Raw genomic sequence first — 17,283 nt, 5'->3', positions numbered from 1 at the left:
TGAGCACAATATGGAGCTGAAAAACTTAGCCCAATTTTGCAGTTGCGATCGCGCGATTCGAAAATGCAAGATGAGCCATTTTTGCTTTAAAAAAAAAAAAAAAAAAAAAGGCATCAAGCTATGAAATTGGAATTTTCACGTGTGTTAAAGATTCCAAGTGCTTCCCATAGACTTCAATGGTAAAACAAAATTGAAAGGCACTGACATGCACATCTTATGGCACGAGAGTACGCTTTTGGTTTTTTTTTTTGTAAAGTTCACATAGGAAATAATGGGCGATTCCTTCCAAGGAATTACCCCCCAAAAAAACAAACACATGCTGCGATTTTTAAAACTTGCAGCATCACTGAGTGAAAACTCGCTCACATAGATAGATGCACTGGAAAGAATGGGATCCGTATTCGTGCATCTCACTAAACTGGTGCGGGTTTCTCGCCTGTGTGAATAAGTAAGTCCCTACACTGTATTTTTTGGAGACTAAAGAGGTTTCTGACGCATTTACACATTTAAAGGGCCTGCAGGCAGGAATAAGAACTGCAGTCTGTTGGCTGGTGAGGCCACTCGGGCATTAGTACACGCATACCGCGTGTCTAGCTGTATAACCGTTTTGGTTCTATATACCATTGAAAGTGTCCTGTCCTTTTATTGTAACCTTGCATACAGTCTATATACTCTTAGTCAGCAGCCTATTTTGTGTCTTAAGGGCCAAGTTATTATCAGTCATGTTGCAAGAGCCATAACTTGTTGCATTAGTCATAGGAGGGCTTGTTTGTCTTTTGGCCAGAGTTGTATAATTTAACCCCTTGACGCAAGTTTACATCCCAGGCACACGGTACTAAGGCCTCCCTCACTCGGGTGTTTTTGTACAGCGTTTAGCACTGCTTTTTCAGCCCAGCGCTAAAAGACTGTACAACGCTCCCATTCATTGCAATGGGGCTGCTCACGCGAGGCTGAAGATGCAGCATCTTCAATGTTGCATGTTCTATTTTCGGCCGTTTTCAGCCCTGTGTTGCCCATTGAAATGAATGGGCAGCAGTTTCAGCACTGCTGAAAACGTGGCACAACTTGGTACCGCGCTTTTGGCAGCACTTAAAAAGAAAAAAGAAAAAAAAAGAAAAAAAAAATCACTACTCATCCTGCAGGTGATGTTGCTGTAACCGGCAGCACTCCCAGGACTTGTCAGCTGGCAGGGGAACTTTTTCTCTGGTGACAGGGATTTGAAATTCCCGCCTCCAATGGGAGAGTGCTCTGATTGAATGGCTATGATTGAACACATACAGTGCTGGCTCTGGTTGGCTCAGCCAGCTGTCACTCAGCGGCTGCCAATCAGAGCAATCAGCCGACTTCACAAGGTCTTGACAGTGGCGCCAGGGACAGAGACTTCAGCAGCTAGGCAAGTGTTGATTTTTTTCTTTTATCAGAAGCCTTGGCTGCGCTTTCAGTTTTGCTGAAAACGCAGTCAAAACGCTGGCATAACGCATGCCAGCAATGCTGAAACCAGGCGAACCGGCAATGAAAAACGCTGCGTTTCTGCAAACGCCTGTCTGAGGGAGGCCTAACGCAGCAGGACGTAAACCTATGTCCTGTGGATGGCACGGGCTCTGAAGTGAGCCTGCACCATACTGCAACTGAAGCTGGAGGTGACTGACAGCTGGCCTCCCGCTGCAACATCGGAAGAATACCGATCCCTGCTGTTAACCCCCTTTATATGCTGCGATCAATGTAGATTGGGGCATGTGACTGGTTCACAGAGGAAGCACTCCCTCTGTGACATCATCCACCCTCCATTATGTAATGGAGGAGGGTTGACGGGTTGTCATGGCAACTAGACAATGGTGCCCAGGTCTGTCGTGACCCGTGATCGTTATTGTAAGTACTTCAATTCATAATCATAGCCTTTCTGGTCCCTAAGGGACATATAAAAAAATAAATAAATAAACATCTATATAAAAAACAGCTCCTAATATTGAGTTCGTGGTTGGGTTGTCTTACCGAGTGTCTGGCTGCAGCATTTCGCTGGTTTTTGCTCTTTCCAACTGTGATATCCAATGATTTGTAACTAGGCGGTCTGTCCTCAGGCCACTCATATGACTTTGGACGTCTTCCTCTTCGGTTTCTGTGGTGGCTGTCCTCATCAGAACTACACGAATTGCGTTCACTTGGTGGAGAATGACTCCTCCTTCGACGAGTATAACGGTCAGGGCTCCCTCTTCTCCCAGATCTCCGCTCTCTCTCAGGTGACCTTTGCCTATCGGAGCTGTAGTTGGACCGACCTCGACGGTCATCATAATTATAGTCATCGCTAGGGCTCGTCCGGTCACGTCTAAGAGGGGGTGAGAAGTCTCTCCTTGGACGGCCATCACTTTGGAGATCTCTCCTGTGGCCATGAGACCTGTCGCCTCTCTGCCTGTCTCGCCAGTCAGCGTCGTCAGGGAGAGAGTCGTCCAGCAATCGGTTTCTCCTCCTCTCTCGATCACTATCTAGTTGATCCCACGAGTTGTGCCTTCGATGCTGGGAGGAGTTGCTGCTCCTGTGAGAGTTGACGACCTGCTCCACAATGGGAGGAAGCTGAATAATCCTACGCTCCACTTCTCGTACCCCGACCCCCACCTCACTGAGGGAAGACAACATGCTGGGGTGATGGCTGGCTCCGCTGTAATGGTTGCCCCCTGTTAGAGGTTGTGACGGGTTTAGGTTTTTAATTTCACTCTCCAGAAAATCCAGCACATGGTTGTTAGGTTTTGGATAACTCGGCTGCCTGGCCATGGGAAGGCTGCTCTGCTGCGAGAAGTCTACAAAATAGAAAGAAAAAGAGCCCCATATTAACTATATGTAACAAGTTGTTCAGTCCTTCTGTCTCAGCCACAATAAAGAACACTGATACACTGTAACAAACTATGTAGCTGTGGGAGCAGGACAGGTTCTTAGCCTTTGAATATAAACCAGAAGTTGACCTTTACATTGGGTCAACCTTTTTAAGATTATGGAACAGCAACTCTAAAAATGGCTTTACATGTGACAATGGTCATCCAGATAGTCACGAATTTAAGCAACAGTTGTTCCGTGTAAATATGGCCACCAAACAGGTGAGGAGTGAGAATCTGTTCACTGGTCGCTTTACTTAAGCTCCCAGCAAACAACTTAGCAAGGAGTGGTGTGATTGTTCGGCATGCATCTTCCACCGAACGCTTATCTCATGCCTTTTTTGAACATTTTGTCCTTCCACTTGGCGCTCATTGGTTCTCAAAAACGCAAATATGTAACTCGTACAAGCATAAAATTTGGCGCAAGCAAGTTCCTAAATGAGGAGAATGAAATGGGTGGCACATTCTGCAGAGGGACATCGGTACATGCAGCCTGAGGACAATCAAATGCTACTCTAGGTGTATACATTAGAGATGAGCGAGCACCCAAATGCTCGGGCCCACGTTATTAGAGTCGAGCTTTTCGTAAAATTCGAGAGCTCTACTCGAGTAACGAACCCCATTGACTACAATGGGAGACTCGAGCATTTTTTAATATTGTCAGCATTTAAAAGATAAGACTAGCTTGTACAACACCAAAAAGATATATTACATATAATAATTGAGTTGTGACCCTTTTACTTTTCCTATTTAGGAAAGAATTCTCCTGCAAAAATTTCATGTTTGTGCGACACCAGGAAGTTAGAGAACTCGATTATTCAATGCAAAGTGCAAAAGTATTGGCACCCCTATGTAATGTACCTAATCTAATTCTCCAACTTCCCGCTATCGTACAAATGTGAAATTTGGCATTAGCATTCTTTAGGTCCTAAATGCAAAAAGTAAAGGGGTCACAACTCAATTATTCAATGCAAATTTCAAAAGTATTGGCACCCCTATGTAATGTACCTTCAGTGTCATACAAGCATGAAATTTGACACAAGCGTTCTTCGGGTCATATATATATCTACCTTATATAATTTTATATATGTCTGTATTTATCTATGCATGCATGCAATGTCAACAACCAATTATTTTTTTGTTCTGCATAATATATGCAATCTCCAAAAAAATCAGCGTTTGCTCATGTGTTGGCTGATTGCTGCTTCTTTATATGAGGCAACAATCGGGGATGAACGTATTTTTAGGAACATTCATTCGGCAGTCATCAGCCAGTGTATAAGGACCCTCGAGTTACTGCTGGGACAAGTTAGCAGAGTACAGTAAGGAGATACTGCAGCAGCGCTACACAATATTTAGATTTTACCAGAGATTGAACCTAATCATGCATTTTATAATCCGTTGTTAAATGGACCCACCAGACAGAGCAGCTATGTTGGGTTACGTCTAGCGATTGGCCTAAAGAGGACTCAGGGGTTCTCTCTTTGGTACCCCACATTAGATACAACACAGTGTACATATTTTCACTGGCTTTTTCTTTAAATCTACAAGTCTGCACCCACCTCTCTGGAGTAAAGGGTTGAGCTGATAAGACGAATGCTGAGAGTTGCGGTCGGCTCCGGCATAGAAGGGCTTCTCCATCATCCATGGAACAAGGGCCTGCGCTTGCTTCATATATCGATGGCGAGCAATGGCTGCGGGAGAGCGTACGGTGATGACATGAGAACAGTATGGAAGTAAAGCACGTGTACAGGCCATTTAAGAGGTTAACAAGAAGCAGCCATGCAAGTACAGCATCAGGAGGCACATAGGAGCTGTATACACAAAACGGTAGTAGATAGAAAAAGCAGATATGGGCTGAATATAGTTTTGAGGACACAAAGATGTAATACATAAGAATGCGACTGAACAATAATAGGTTAAAGAAAATGTTACGAAATTATCTTTTTGAAATATCCATGTTGTCTGCTCATATATGTATACTATGAAAAAGGCTTAGAAAAAGGTTGAATAATAAAAAATAAAATAAAATAAAAACTGTAGTAGATTTTTAAGCGCTGCATGCCCGAGAATGTATATGTATGTCCTGGGTACGCTGTGGATGTGTGGGGCCAGTATTTGTATTATGATGTGTTTAGTACTTCATGGGTTAAAAAGAATGATTGTTAGTATGACCGTGGCCGTATAATATGTCTGACAGCTGACACACAGCTGCATCAGCCATGATCAGATAACAGCAGCACTTAAATGCCACGTTTGGCAGTCCCGCCGAATGAAGCCCCACAATGAGATGGCCAAAAAAAAAAAAAAGCCCTCAGACAGTTACATCAATGGGGAAAAAAAAAAAAAAAAAAAAAGTTACGCTTATTTAAAAGTGCTGAGGAAAAACAAAAATAGGCATAGGGAGGGGAGAGAAAGCCACATCATTAAGGGGGTAATGAAGAAAAAAATTGGAAAGGACCACGTACTGTCGCCTAGAAGCCCTATAGATTTTGTATGAAAACCTAAAGATTGCACAACGAAGGGGTAAAGTTTTTAAAGAATAACTGTGGATGTGGTCTGGCAGAGAAGAGGTTAATAAGGCAGTGCCAGTAGCATGGTACCGTACCTTCTTCCGGACAGCAGCATTTAGTTGGACAACACGGGCAGCGGACGTAGCAGCAACAACAGTGGGGACAACACTGACACCAGCATATAGAAATGAAGAGGAGAAGTAATAACCCCCCCAGAACGATGAACAGGACGGTCAGCCAATCTGTGGAGAAATACAGCATATGCAATAATCACCTTCATTTACACTTTAGAACACTTAGTATTGGGTTTGGTCTCCATTGGGGCTCACAAGCTATATTCATCTAGTAGGTTTTTGGAGTGCGGGAGGAAACCAGATTACCTGGAAGAAACCAATGCAAATATAGGGAGAATATAAAAACTTCGTGCAGATACTGTCCTCAGTTGGATTTGAAACCAGCACTGCAAGGCAACGGTGTTAACCACTGAGCCACCATGCATGCGGAGTATATATAGCCCTTCACAGAGAAACTCCCTAAAACAAGAAGTTAATGAATAAGGTTATAAAATTGGGGCTATGGGACAAACAAGGCCAACAGACCGAGGGGCACACAAACAGAATAGTCCCATGCTCCCAATTGTAGGGAGAAGAAGGGTTGCAAGTGTATAAGGACCAATCTGCTTGAGGAGAACTTTGGAGTTTGTTTAGAGGGGGGGTGGGGGGGGGGGGGGGGGGGGGAGAAATAAAAAATAAAAAAAAAAAATAAAAAAAATAAAAAAAAAAAATCGCTCCCGCGCCATACAAGGTGCGTAACAGCTGTTTCTTACAGCTGACACCCGCTGTCAACAGCTGCGATCAGCGTTCCTGGTGATTGCTGCAGTTAACCCTTTAAATTCCCTGATAAGATCGCAAGGTGCCATTCGGCTGTCATGGCACCTTGCGATGGTGAAATCTGGCGGTGTAAACGCTCCGCACGAGCGCCAACAACCTTAGCGGTGACGTCAGCACTCATGCAGTTGTTTACCCGACTGTCGGCCCATGTAAAAGAGCCATGAGTAAGCAAGTCAGTCAATACAGCTTCATTAGTCCCCAATTAATAATCAGCGTTCAACTTACGCAAGACAATGAGCTTGACTTCCTTATCAGGGTCTCCGGCAGTGTCTCCTTGCGCCTCCACGGTGCAGTAATAGACGCCATGATCCCACCACATGACTTCACTGATGACCAGGTCAGCTTCTGGATAAAGCAGAGAGTTGGGTGAAGTTACAGGACTGGGAGGAAGTCACACGAACATCCTGAATACTATGTATCAATATAATCACTTGAGGGCCAATGCCCACGGACGGATCTCTGCTACGTTTTCCGCGGCGGAATAACACAGCTATTAGGTTCTAGTGAACCTAACAGCTCAGCGCTCACATGCCAAATGCCTAGAATAAATTGATGCAAAACTCGGCACACAGTTACATCTCAGGCAGGTATGCAATTAGATGAACGGTCTTGTCACAGGAGGCCCTAAAAGTGGTCCCCCCCCCCCCTCCTTGGCCTATAAGAGGCTCTCGGAGGCTCCTTGTGTGTAGTGACCTCTTCTTCTGCTTGTGTGGAGCTTGTTGACCACTAGATGCCTCTATGGTGCAGAGAAGAGATTTCACCCCAGAGTCTGAGAGGGGCGCATTATTGGGATGTGGGAAGCTGGATGGTTGTATCCATGAATTGCTGCCACCTGGGCCGTTCTGACCAGACTGTTAGGGGGTGTTGGGACCAGTGGATGTGTGAGGGCACACAAGGCAACCGGGCTCAGGACCCCCCGACAGACCACCAGTAGAGAGGATCAGCTGATCATCCAACAAGCACCAGCAACTCCAATGGTTTTATCGTCCACCATCCGGAGACAGAAGGCGCCATCGTTACACTCCTGTGTCTGGCGGAAGAATTTCCATGTACTTGGCTTAAGGCCATTTGGCTTCACGGGGTCCATTATGTGTACTGCCTTTGACAAGCGGTTTCGTGAATGACGAAAGCTGACTGCCATAGAGTGGAACCGGGCTGTCTTCAGCAACTAATCCATGTTTAGTTTGGGCACCAACAACTGTTGTTTTCGTGTCTGGAGACCTCAGCTAGGGGTGAGCGCCTTTATCCTCCCTTTGCTGTGGAGCAGCACACTGCCCCCTGGTGGTGTGATGGGGGGAGGGCATCACATACAACAGTCGGTCACCCCTAGTAGTGGTAGGAGGAACAATGACAGCTCAGCGATATGTTCAGGACGTCCTGCAGCCACATGTGTTCCTCTCATGGCGGCTTCCAGCAGGATAATGCTCAGCCGCACACACAAGGGGGTCACAGGAGCCCCCACAGCATTGTCACACTTCCGTAGCTGCCCAGTCACTAGATTTATCACTAATACAACATGCACGGGACCATCTGGGACGCCAACTTCAACAGCCTACGAGTTTGCACGATCTAGAGGCTCCGTTACAGCAAGTGTAGACAGATATGCTGCAGGATATTGTACTGAAGCTGTATGCCTCCATGCCCTCCTGTATCCAAGCTAGAGGTGATACAACAGGGTACTAGAGCCTCCATGCCTGCCTGTATCACATCTTGTATCCAAGCTAGAGGCGATACAACAGGGTACTAGAGCCTCCATGCCTGCCCGTATCACATCTTGTATCCAAGCTAGAGGCGGTACAACAGGGTACTAGAGCCTCCATGCCTGCCCGTATCACATCTTGTATCCAAGCTAGAGGCGGTACAACAGGGTTCTAGAGCCTCCATGCCCGCCTGTATCACATCTTGTATCCAAGCTAGAGGCGGTACAACAGGGTATTAGAGCCTCCATGCCTGCCTGTATCCCATCTTGTATCCAAGCTAGAGGCGGTACAACAGGGTATTAGAGCCTCCATGCCTGCTTGTATCACATCTTGTATCCAAGCTAGAGGCGGTACAACAGGGTATTAGAGCCTCCATGCCTGCCTGTATCACATCTTGTATCCAAGCTAGAGGCGGTACAACAGGGTACTAGAGCCTCCATGCCTGCCTGTAACACATCTTGTATCCAAGCTAGAGGCGGTACAACAGGGTATTAGAGCCTCCATGCCTGCCTGTATCCCATCTTGTATCCAAGCTAGAGGCGGTACAACAGGGTATTAGAGCCTCCATGCCTGCTTGTATCACATCTTGTATCCAAGCTAGAGGCGGTACAACAGGGTATTAGAGCCTCCATGCCTGCCTGTATCACATCTTGTATCCAAGCTAGAGGCGGTACAACAGGGTACTAGAGCCTCCATGCCTGCCTGTAACACATCTTGTATCCAAGCTAGAGGCGGTACAACAGGGTATTAGAGCCTCCATGCCTGCCTGTATCCCATCTTGTATCCAAGCTAGAGGCGGTACAACAGGGTACTAGAGTATCCATTCAAAAGGGGCAGATTTCTTCAATAAATTATTTTGCTCTTATTCTAAATCACTTAAATGTTAAAATCTCACACAGAGAAAGTTTCATTCGATTCGACCTCTTTTTCTAGGGGGGAGGGATATTTTATTTTACAGTTCGTGCATCTTTGCACACTTTCCTTTGAGTGCATTGAGCAGTTATATGTCACCGTGGCAGAAGAATCAATTAGGGTTTAGAAGCCTTCAGATAGGATTCTAAAATATAACTTTTATTGACTCATATATAAAATAAGGCTAAAAAGACAAACCAACAATCACCTGTCTGTATCTTTACATCCAGCCTAGAGTGCCCTCTAGTGTGTGTATGAGGTATGGAAACCACCACACATTCCCCATCCTGGGAATCTAGATATTTACTGGGAAGCAGATATACAGCAAATCTCAAAAAATGAGCGGTCCACCAAGGCAGAGATCAGCCGGAATTTATAAACGGGTAATAGTGCAAATATAAATGGCTTCCACTAAGGCTGGGTTCTTGCTGCTGCTTGTTTTTTGTTGCATCTCACCATAGCTTTTCCCCCACAATAGCCTTCACTCCTGCATGGTGGGTCGGGTTTTGGTAGAAATCAACTATTTTTGGTGGAGTCCTTTATTAGATACACTTCTCCTCCGAGCAGCCTTATTGTGGCTGGGGACCAGATTATGTCCCATTGAGGAGCTGTTCTTAGGCCTAGTGCCCACGGCCGTGGCGGGCTCCGCAAGCAGAACTCCGCAGCGAAGTCAGTCACTGCATCCCCCTAAAGACCCCATACTCACCTCCGGATCTGCTGCCCGATGTCCCGTGCCGGCGCAGTACAGCACATGACGCGCCGGCAGGCGGGGAAGTGTTTAAGCTATCTTCCGCTGTGCTACAGCGGACGATAGCATGACGGACGGCTTCCATTGACTCCAATTGAAGCCATCCGCACGTACACCCGCGGCAAATAGAACATGATTACACGGGGCCGAATTCCACAATGGAATTCCGCACCGTGAGCATTGCGCTATTAGGGTCAATAGAACGTAATAGCTGCGGGGCAACGCCGCAGATTTGTGGAGGAAATCTGCCCGTGGGAATTAGGCCTAAGGGAAACCACGTTGACACAGTAGATTCAAGCAGTGTAGTGACCTTTATTTAAGGGCATAAAGTTGGATTTCATACACGGATACGGTGTTTTACCGTCTCTCTTTTTTACTGGAGTGCGAGTGATTGGCGCTTCATCCTACCTGGTTCATAATAGGTTCCTGATGAGCCGGTTGAACTGCTGAAACGTGTCGAACCGCGGAACCATTTAAATATTCTCCTTCACCTTTGAGATCTAAGGCCCCATGTCCACTAGGAAATACGGGCCCACGCGGATTCTCCATGCAGAATCCCACAGCAGGTCCCTCCTTTCCCACGGACATTAGGCCTAAAAATTGGTTTTACTTACTTGTCCAAACGCAGCGGATCTTCCCTCCGTCGCAACCGGATGTTCTTTCTTCGGCCCGGCGGATGCGCTCGGCACACCGGAAGCGTGCCGTGTGCATGCACCGTGCACTTTTTTTTTTTTTTTTTTTTTTAACTCCTGCTCTCCCGCGCTGGAGAGCAGAAATTCAGCTGCGGGTGTGCCGCGGATACGGACGGCTTCCTTAAGCTTCAATAGAAGCCTGTGGGAGACCCACAGAAAATGGAGCATGCTGCAGGTGTTTTCCCACACATGCGATCCGCGTGGCAGGAAAAATTGACATCCGCAGATATTTACTTACCTGCGGGTGTCCAATGCATCCCTATGGGCACAGATCACGCATGCGGGACACCGGCACGGATTTGGTAATTCTATTTATCCAGTGGACATGAGGCCTAAGGGATCTCTGAACCATTACCCGTTTATATTTAACCTATTACCCGTTTATAAATTCAGGCTGATCTCTGCCTTGGTGGACCACTCATTTTTTGAGATTTGCTGTATATCTACTTCCCAGTAAATCTTGTTCTTTAAATATCTAGATTCCCAGGATGGGGAATGTGTGGTGGTTTCCATACCTCATTATACACACTAGAGGGCACTCTAGGCTGGATGTAAAGATACAGACAGGTGATTGTTTGTCTTTTTAGCCTTATTTTATATATTAGCCAGTAAAAGTTATATTTTAGAATCTATCTGTGAAGGTATTGTGTAATTATACGCCTGTCCACCAGGTGGAGTCAGAGACATGACTAATCTTACATCCATCTGTCTGCGAGGCATAACATGCCACCTGATTATTAACAGCTCCGGCTTCCTGCCATTGCCGAGATGTCGTTAATGCTGCTAATTTAATTACCAATTAGCCGTGCTGCCATGGCTCCGGGAGCGGGAAAGATTTATAGATTTTAAATTTATTAATTGCTTATTGACCCAGATTATTCCAGGTATCAACAAGCGTAATTGAGCGTCCTTCCCCAGACAGGGTTAAATTACCCGCAGGGCTAATGGCAACTGCTTAGTAATTAATGAACCAAAAACAAGAGCTCGTTAGGAAGGCTATAAAATTAGGCATTAACGAAAAAGGGGAAAATGAAGAATCCTGGGTGTCCGAGGAGGATATAGACGTTGTAAAGGCTGCGGCCGCGGTCATACTTGGCACTTTTGGCGCAATTCTAAACTGCAGCATAAAAAAGTAAAACAAACACACAGTGCATAAAAGTAGAATCAGGCAAAACGCACAAAGATGCCAAGTGTGAACGCAGCCCAAGGGCTTCTTCACATGGACGTGTATCGGTCAGGTTTTCACGCCCGGCCGATATACGCTGCCCCTCTCTGGAGGGGAGGAGGCGGGACGGTGTGCTGAGCTCCCACTCCCTCTCCGACCCTCACCACTGTTTGCAATGGGAGGGGTGGGAGCTCAGTGCACTGCTCCTATCCCGTACCGCCTCCTCCTCCTCCTCCGGACGGGCGTGAAAACCTTCCTGCTATACGCCCATGTGAATAAGCCCTCTTTCACATGATCATATGCATTTTCACGCTCAGCCAATCACGGCTAAAAATTGCGTGAAAGAAGAATAGCCACATACAAATACTGATCTTAATTAGCGTTTTCTCATCCATTCACAAGGACAACTGCGGCTTATTGCGCCCCCCCCCCCTCCAAAAAAAGATAAATAAATATACGCCGCAGCGTGGAAATATGTCAGTCGACAGAAATCCTCTGAATGACCATTAATGCTTATAAAGCCAGCTGCAATCTTTTTCCAACGTCGGAAACCCCCCCCCCCCCCCCAGCTCCGATAGAACTCTATGGGAGCTGACAGCGTATCTCGTCTATAGATAGGGCAAGACCTCTCTCTGCACGCGGCGTGTTAATCAGTCGCCGAGGTTTTATTATTCCCACTGCGATTCTTTTAAGCGCAAAACAAAAACAAAATTCTATATCTCATCTGAATGAACATGTTGGATTTCAACGCTTCAGATGGTCGGGATTCTTTTGCAGCTAAATTAGCAGCGTATATACATACGGTCATGTGAGTAAGGCCCAAGTCTGTCTTCAACAAGGCGTATTTGCGTGCGCAAAATTTGTGCACGCAATACTCAAACATTTTGCGTAAGCAATTTGGTCGCAACCAAAAAAAAAAAAAGAAAAAAAAAGCACAAATACAACATGTTCTATTTTTCTGTGTATTTGTGGACAAAGGTCCCCATAGAAGTCAACGAGGAGTGTGCTAATGCGCGTGCAATAAGCTAGGAGATGCGCGATACATTACATAATTCTGCTGGGGAAAAAATAATAAAACGAACACATCTGGAGCCATTTCAAATCGGTGCTTTTTTTTGACATGCGCAAATGAATGTGCCTCGCGGGCACAAAAAGCCCTATAAAATATACCGACGCGTGGGTAAATGAGCCTCGTTCACTGGTGTGAAGACGACCTTAGGGGCCCTTTCACACGGGCGCTGTGATTTTCAGCCGCCCATATCACAGCCAAAAATTGCGTAAAGGAGAGGCAGCCACAACCAAGTCGTTCTTCCGTCCCCAAGGTTGGCAGGGGGAAGAAAGTTAAGCTCCGATAAGGGGCAGAGAGGGGGAGGGAGTTTATCGGCTGCCAGCAAAGGGAGGGGGAGGGAACTTACCAGAGCTTCTGTGCTAAACTCCCTCTACCTCTCCACCGAAGCCTATGGGAGCTGCCAGCAAGAGAGGGGGGAGGGACTTTAGCAACGCGAGCGACTGCTAAACTCCCTCCCGCTTCCCTTTTCCGGCAGCTCTCATAGAAGTCTATGGCAAAGGCCGGCATATTCCCGCAAAAGATAGGAAAAGTCCTATCGTCCCCAGTCACGCGTAAAAGCGTCCGGCCGATATGCACGCCATATGCGCCATCTTTCCCAGCTGGCAGATTTTAAGTGCTGGCATGTCGCCCATCTGAACAGATACATTGGAATCCAACGCTTCAGAGGGTCGCAATATTCGGCCGCCGTTTTATCGCAGCAAAATAGCAGCGATAAAACACTCGTGTGAAACTCGCCTAAGGGTGCGATTATACTGCAGCATTGTTCTCTTGGGAAACACAGGCGGAGAAATGCTGATTTCAGCCGACACCTGGATTTGTCATAGGAACTGAGCTGCAAACCCAGGTGCCAGCCGCAGTCAGCGGAGCTCCACCTGCATGCTACACGGGAGAAAGACTGCAAGTAGTAGCAACATTCAGACAGCTGTGTGAGCGTTGCACTTGAGAATCTTTGGCATTACTTGTGTTGGACCCATATCATTTCCAAGCTGTGTGGGCAAAAAAACGCTCTTCTAAATAGGCTGAAATGAGTCCATGTGCTGATCATGGTCGGCACTCAGATGGAACACACACCTGTGCGAATGGGCCCTAAGGGAGAGTTGTAGATCCATGTTCAATGCGGAATATTTCTGCAACACGCTGCCAAGTCTGCCTGCAGGTTGTGGAGCAGCAGATTAGGGTGCGTCTTAGGTGCACATGAGCGATTGGTCACACGGATGGCATTCTTTGCATTGCAAAACACTGAAAATAGTGTGTCAGAGTCCGTACTGCACCATTGCGAATTTTGATGCAGAAAGAAAATGGTTTACATCAGCCTGCGCCTCCACAGATAACCCGAAGGGCTCCTGCAAACATGAGTTTTTCTTCACATGATATCGCTTTTTTCCACGTGAAATTGCAAAGCAGAAATTGTGATACGTTTTTAACATTAGAAAGTCCCATTGACAATCGCGTGAAAAAACGCAGCGATATTGCGTGAAAGAAAAAAACCTGCAAGAAAAACGCAAGTGTGCAGGAGCCCTAAGGCTGCTTTCACACAGACAAGAAAAATCATGCGAGATTTGTGCGCTGTGGTTTTTGTGTGCTGCTTTTTCAACAGTAGAAAGTCCTATTGACATTCGCGTTAAAAAAAAAAAAAAAAAAAAGACAGATATCGCAATTGCAAGCAAGAAGGCGCGCTTAGGCCAGCAGCACACAGGCTGCAAATGCTGTGGAATTTCCGTAGCGGATTTTGCGGCAGACATTTCGCAGCATTTACAGTCCAAAACACATAGAAGAGATTGTAAACCTCTGCTTCACAGAATGGAAATTTTTTTTGTCCTAAATCAGCCGTTTTTTTATTTTTAAATCAAATTTTTATTCGTATTTTATAAATCCGCAGCGTTTTTTGACCAACCCTGTGGAATCAATTAGACGCAGCATATCTAATTACGCCGCAGATTTCTACCCTTGAAATACAGGGGTTAAAAGCAACAGCATTCAGGTATGGGATCGACCGCTACGGATTTTTACCATATTTCCGCTATGGAAAGTCCGCAGCAGGTCAGCCATGCGTAAAGGCGGCCTCGGGGTACGAAGTGGAGCCGCAGCCGCATACGGCCGACCCCCACATGTGACAGGCGGGTTAATTCATCGCTTCATTTTGTAGATAAAACAGCGTTTTTTACCACAACACCGGCCATTATCAGGTCTAGGAGGCGTGAAAGGTCCTTTTCCCCGGGCCATCACCACATGCGCCTTTAACAATGTGGAGTGTGAGAATGATTTCCACCATTGTAGCGGCTGGGCCAAGGCAGAGTATCCGACACCGCACTGTTATGGAAGCTGTCCGATAGATAAGCTGTCTGTGTTGCCCATAGCAACCATGACAGATTTTTGCCAGGAAAGAGGCCACGTATGCCTGCATATGGTAGTGCACATGACCGCGAATTACACGCTCACGGACATGCGCAGTGTTTTGTTGTTTTTTTTGTAATTACCCGTTTAGTCAGAGTGGGGGTGTCACGTAACGAGGCGGTTGGTCTAGATGGTGGTGTGACTGGTACCCAACTTTCTGAGACTCTGCACATCAACCAGACAAGCGGCCATCACCTTCTGCCACAACTCTACAGCAATCCGTCTGGCCCCGCACTTCAAACCAATTCATCCTGTACTGGACAGGAAGAGAGAGGAGAAGGGATGATTCCCATCGATCCCACCTCCATCCTTAAACACTCTGCAGTATTGCAAGCTGGCAGGCGTTAGAATACAGGCTGATTTGTACCCAGCTTTCCCAGGCTTCTGCACGCATGCAAAGTGAAAGTTAAAAATCACCCACCTGATCCATTCTAACGCACTCCAGAGCTCTACAATATGCATACAATAACGCTGCCATCACCAGTCTCTATCGGTAAACTGGAACCTGATTTATAAATTATGAATACGATCTTTGGAGGATATGGTTTCATGGTAACACGGACGAGGCTCACCAATTAAAGTTTAATTCTCAAAAAAAAGAGCAATACCGATTTACAGAAAAATACAAAAGACAGGAATTAGGTTTACCTGTTAATTCCTTTTCTGGAGTCATCCTGACAGCATACACATGGAGGATGTCCACTGGACCCCTGTTGGGACAGGAAGCGGAAAAACATACAAAAGGCACCTCCCGCCACCAGCTCACCAGTGTGTACCAAATAACTACAGTGACCCGGCTTTGCTTAATCACTCATTTTTAATAACGAACTTATAGTACAATACGTTACTTCACGTAGAGAAGGATAACTGAAGGGGAGGGAAAAGCCCCTATGCTGTCAGGATGACTCCAGAAAAGGAATTAACAGGTAAACCTAATTCCTGTCTTCCCCTCGTCATCCTGACAGCATACACATGGAGGAATACCAACAATCACGGGCTTTAGGGAGGGACCACTGCTTGCAGAACTTTCCGCCCAAAGGCAGTGTCCCGGCTGGCCCCCACGTCCAGACGGTAGTGTTTTACAAACGTATGGGTGCTTGACCATGTGGCGGCTCTGCAAATCTGGTCGGTTGTCGCCTGGGCTCTCTCCGCCCAGGAACAGGCGACCGCCCTAGTAGAATGGGCTCTAACTTCGCCCGGGAGTGGGATCCCTTGGGATCTGTATGCCTCTTCTACGGCCCTCCTGACCCACCGCGCTAGGGAGTCCTTAGTAGCGGCCCCTCCTCTGCGTGGACCCTGAAATTGAATGAAGAGGTTATTAGATTTCCTAAAGGTATGTGAGACCTCTAAGTACTTCAGAACTGCTCGTCTCACGTCTAGGTTATGGAACCTCTGTTCCGTAGTGTTCCGGGGTTCCTGGCAGAAGGAGGGAAGTACTATTTTTTGCTCTCTGTGAAAGTCCGTAAGGACTTTCGGTTGAAAGAAGGGGTCGGGTCTAAACTCTATCTTGTCCGGGAAGATGGTCATATATGGGGTTTTTATAGAGAGAGCTTGGATTTCCCCGATCCGCCTGGCGGATGTAATGGCCACTAGGAAGGCAACCTTATATGAGAGGGTCTTAACTGAGAGTTCTTCCAGGGGCTCGAAGGGATGTGCGCAAAGGGCCTGTAAAACAAGATTCAGGTCCCATGGGGGCATGGTTCTTCTTATAAAGGGGTGAAGTCTAACTGCTCCTTTAAGGTATTTTTTGACTAGCCTATGGTCGGCTAACGGGAAGTCAAAGAAGGCCCCTAGGGCGGCCACCTGGACCTTAAGGGTACCAGGTTTTAGGCCCATGTCCAGTCCATCCTGAAGGAACTCTAGAATCTTATTAATGTCTGGTTGTTGGAGGTCGTGAATACTGTGCCCCAACCACTTAGAGAAGGTGTCCCACACCCTGGTGTATATGTTCCTGGTGGACTCTTTGAGACTCTCACATAAGGTGGTGGTCACCCTCCCTGATAGGCCCTGGTTCAGATATTTTACCCGCACAGCTTCCAGGCCGCTAGTCTGAACTGTCGGGTTTTTGGGCAAATCAGGGGACCCTGTTGTAGGAGGTCGTCTCTCCACGGCAGATGTAGGGGCTCCTGTGTTGATAGAGCGGCCAGGAGCGGGAACCAAGGTCTCTTGGGCCAGAATGGGGCTACCAGGATAACGGAGCCCGGGGACCCCTGGATCTTCTTTAGAACCCGAGGGATCAGGGGAATAGGTGGGAAGGCGTATGTCAGGTCCCATTCCCATGCTTGGGATAGTGCGTCTATTCCCAGGGAGCCCCCGTCTGCCCCCCTGGAAAAGAA

The 17,283-nt window shown here is 46.9% G+C and overlaps 1 protein-coding gene across 1 annotated transcript in view; it reads right to left on the bottom strand.

Annotated features, from left to right (window-relative positions):
• The window catches only part of ILDR1 (immunoglobulin like domain containing receptor 1), a 43,587-nt gene that overhangs the window by 2,765 nt on the left and 23,539 nt on the right, over positions 1-17,283 (bottom strand). Inside the window, exons 4-7 of the mRNA XM_066599384.1 lie at positions 6,493-6,612; positions 5,473-5,619; positions 4,427-4,558; positions 1,993-2,792 (exon numbers count right to left, since the gene is read on the bottom strand). Coding sequence (XP_066455481.1) covers positions 1,993-2,792; positions 4,427-4,558; positions 5,473-5,619; positions 6,493-6,612 — 1,199 coding nt within the window. The remainder of the gene's footprint in view (positions 1-1,992; positions 2,793-4,426; positions 4,559-5,472; positions 5,620-6,492; positions 6,613-17,283) is intronic.

This window comes from Eleutherodactylus coqui, chromosome 4, assembly GCF_035609145.1.
Source record: "Eleutherodactylus coqui strain aEleCoq1 chromosome 4, aEleCoq1.hap1, whole genome shotgun sequence".
In the NCBI taxonomy this organism is placed as follows: domain Eukaryota; kingdom Metazoa; phylum Chordata; class Amphibia; order Anura; family Eleutherodactylidae; genus Eleutherodactylus; species Eleutherodactylus coqui.
The sequence above is the reverse complement of the archived record's forward strand: the minus strand, read 5'-3'. Positions and strand labels throughout refer to the sequence as shown.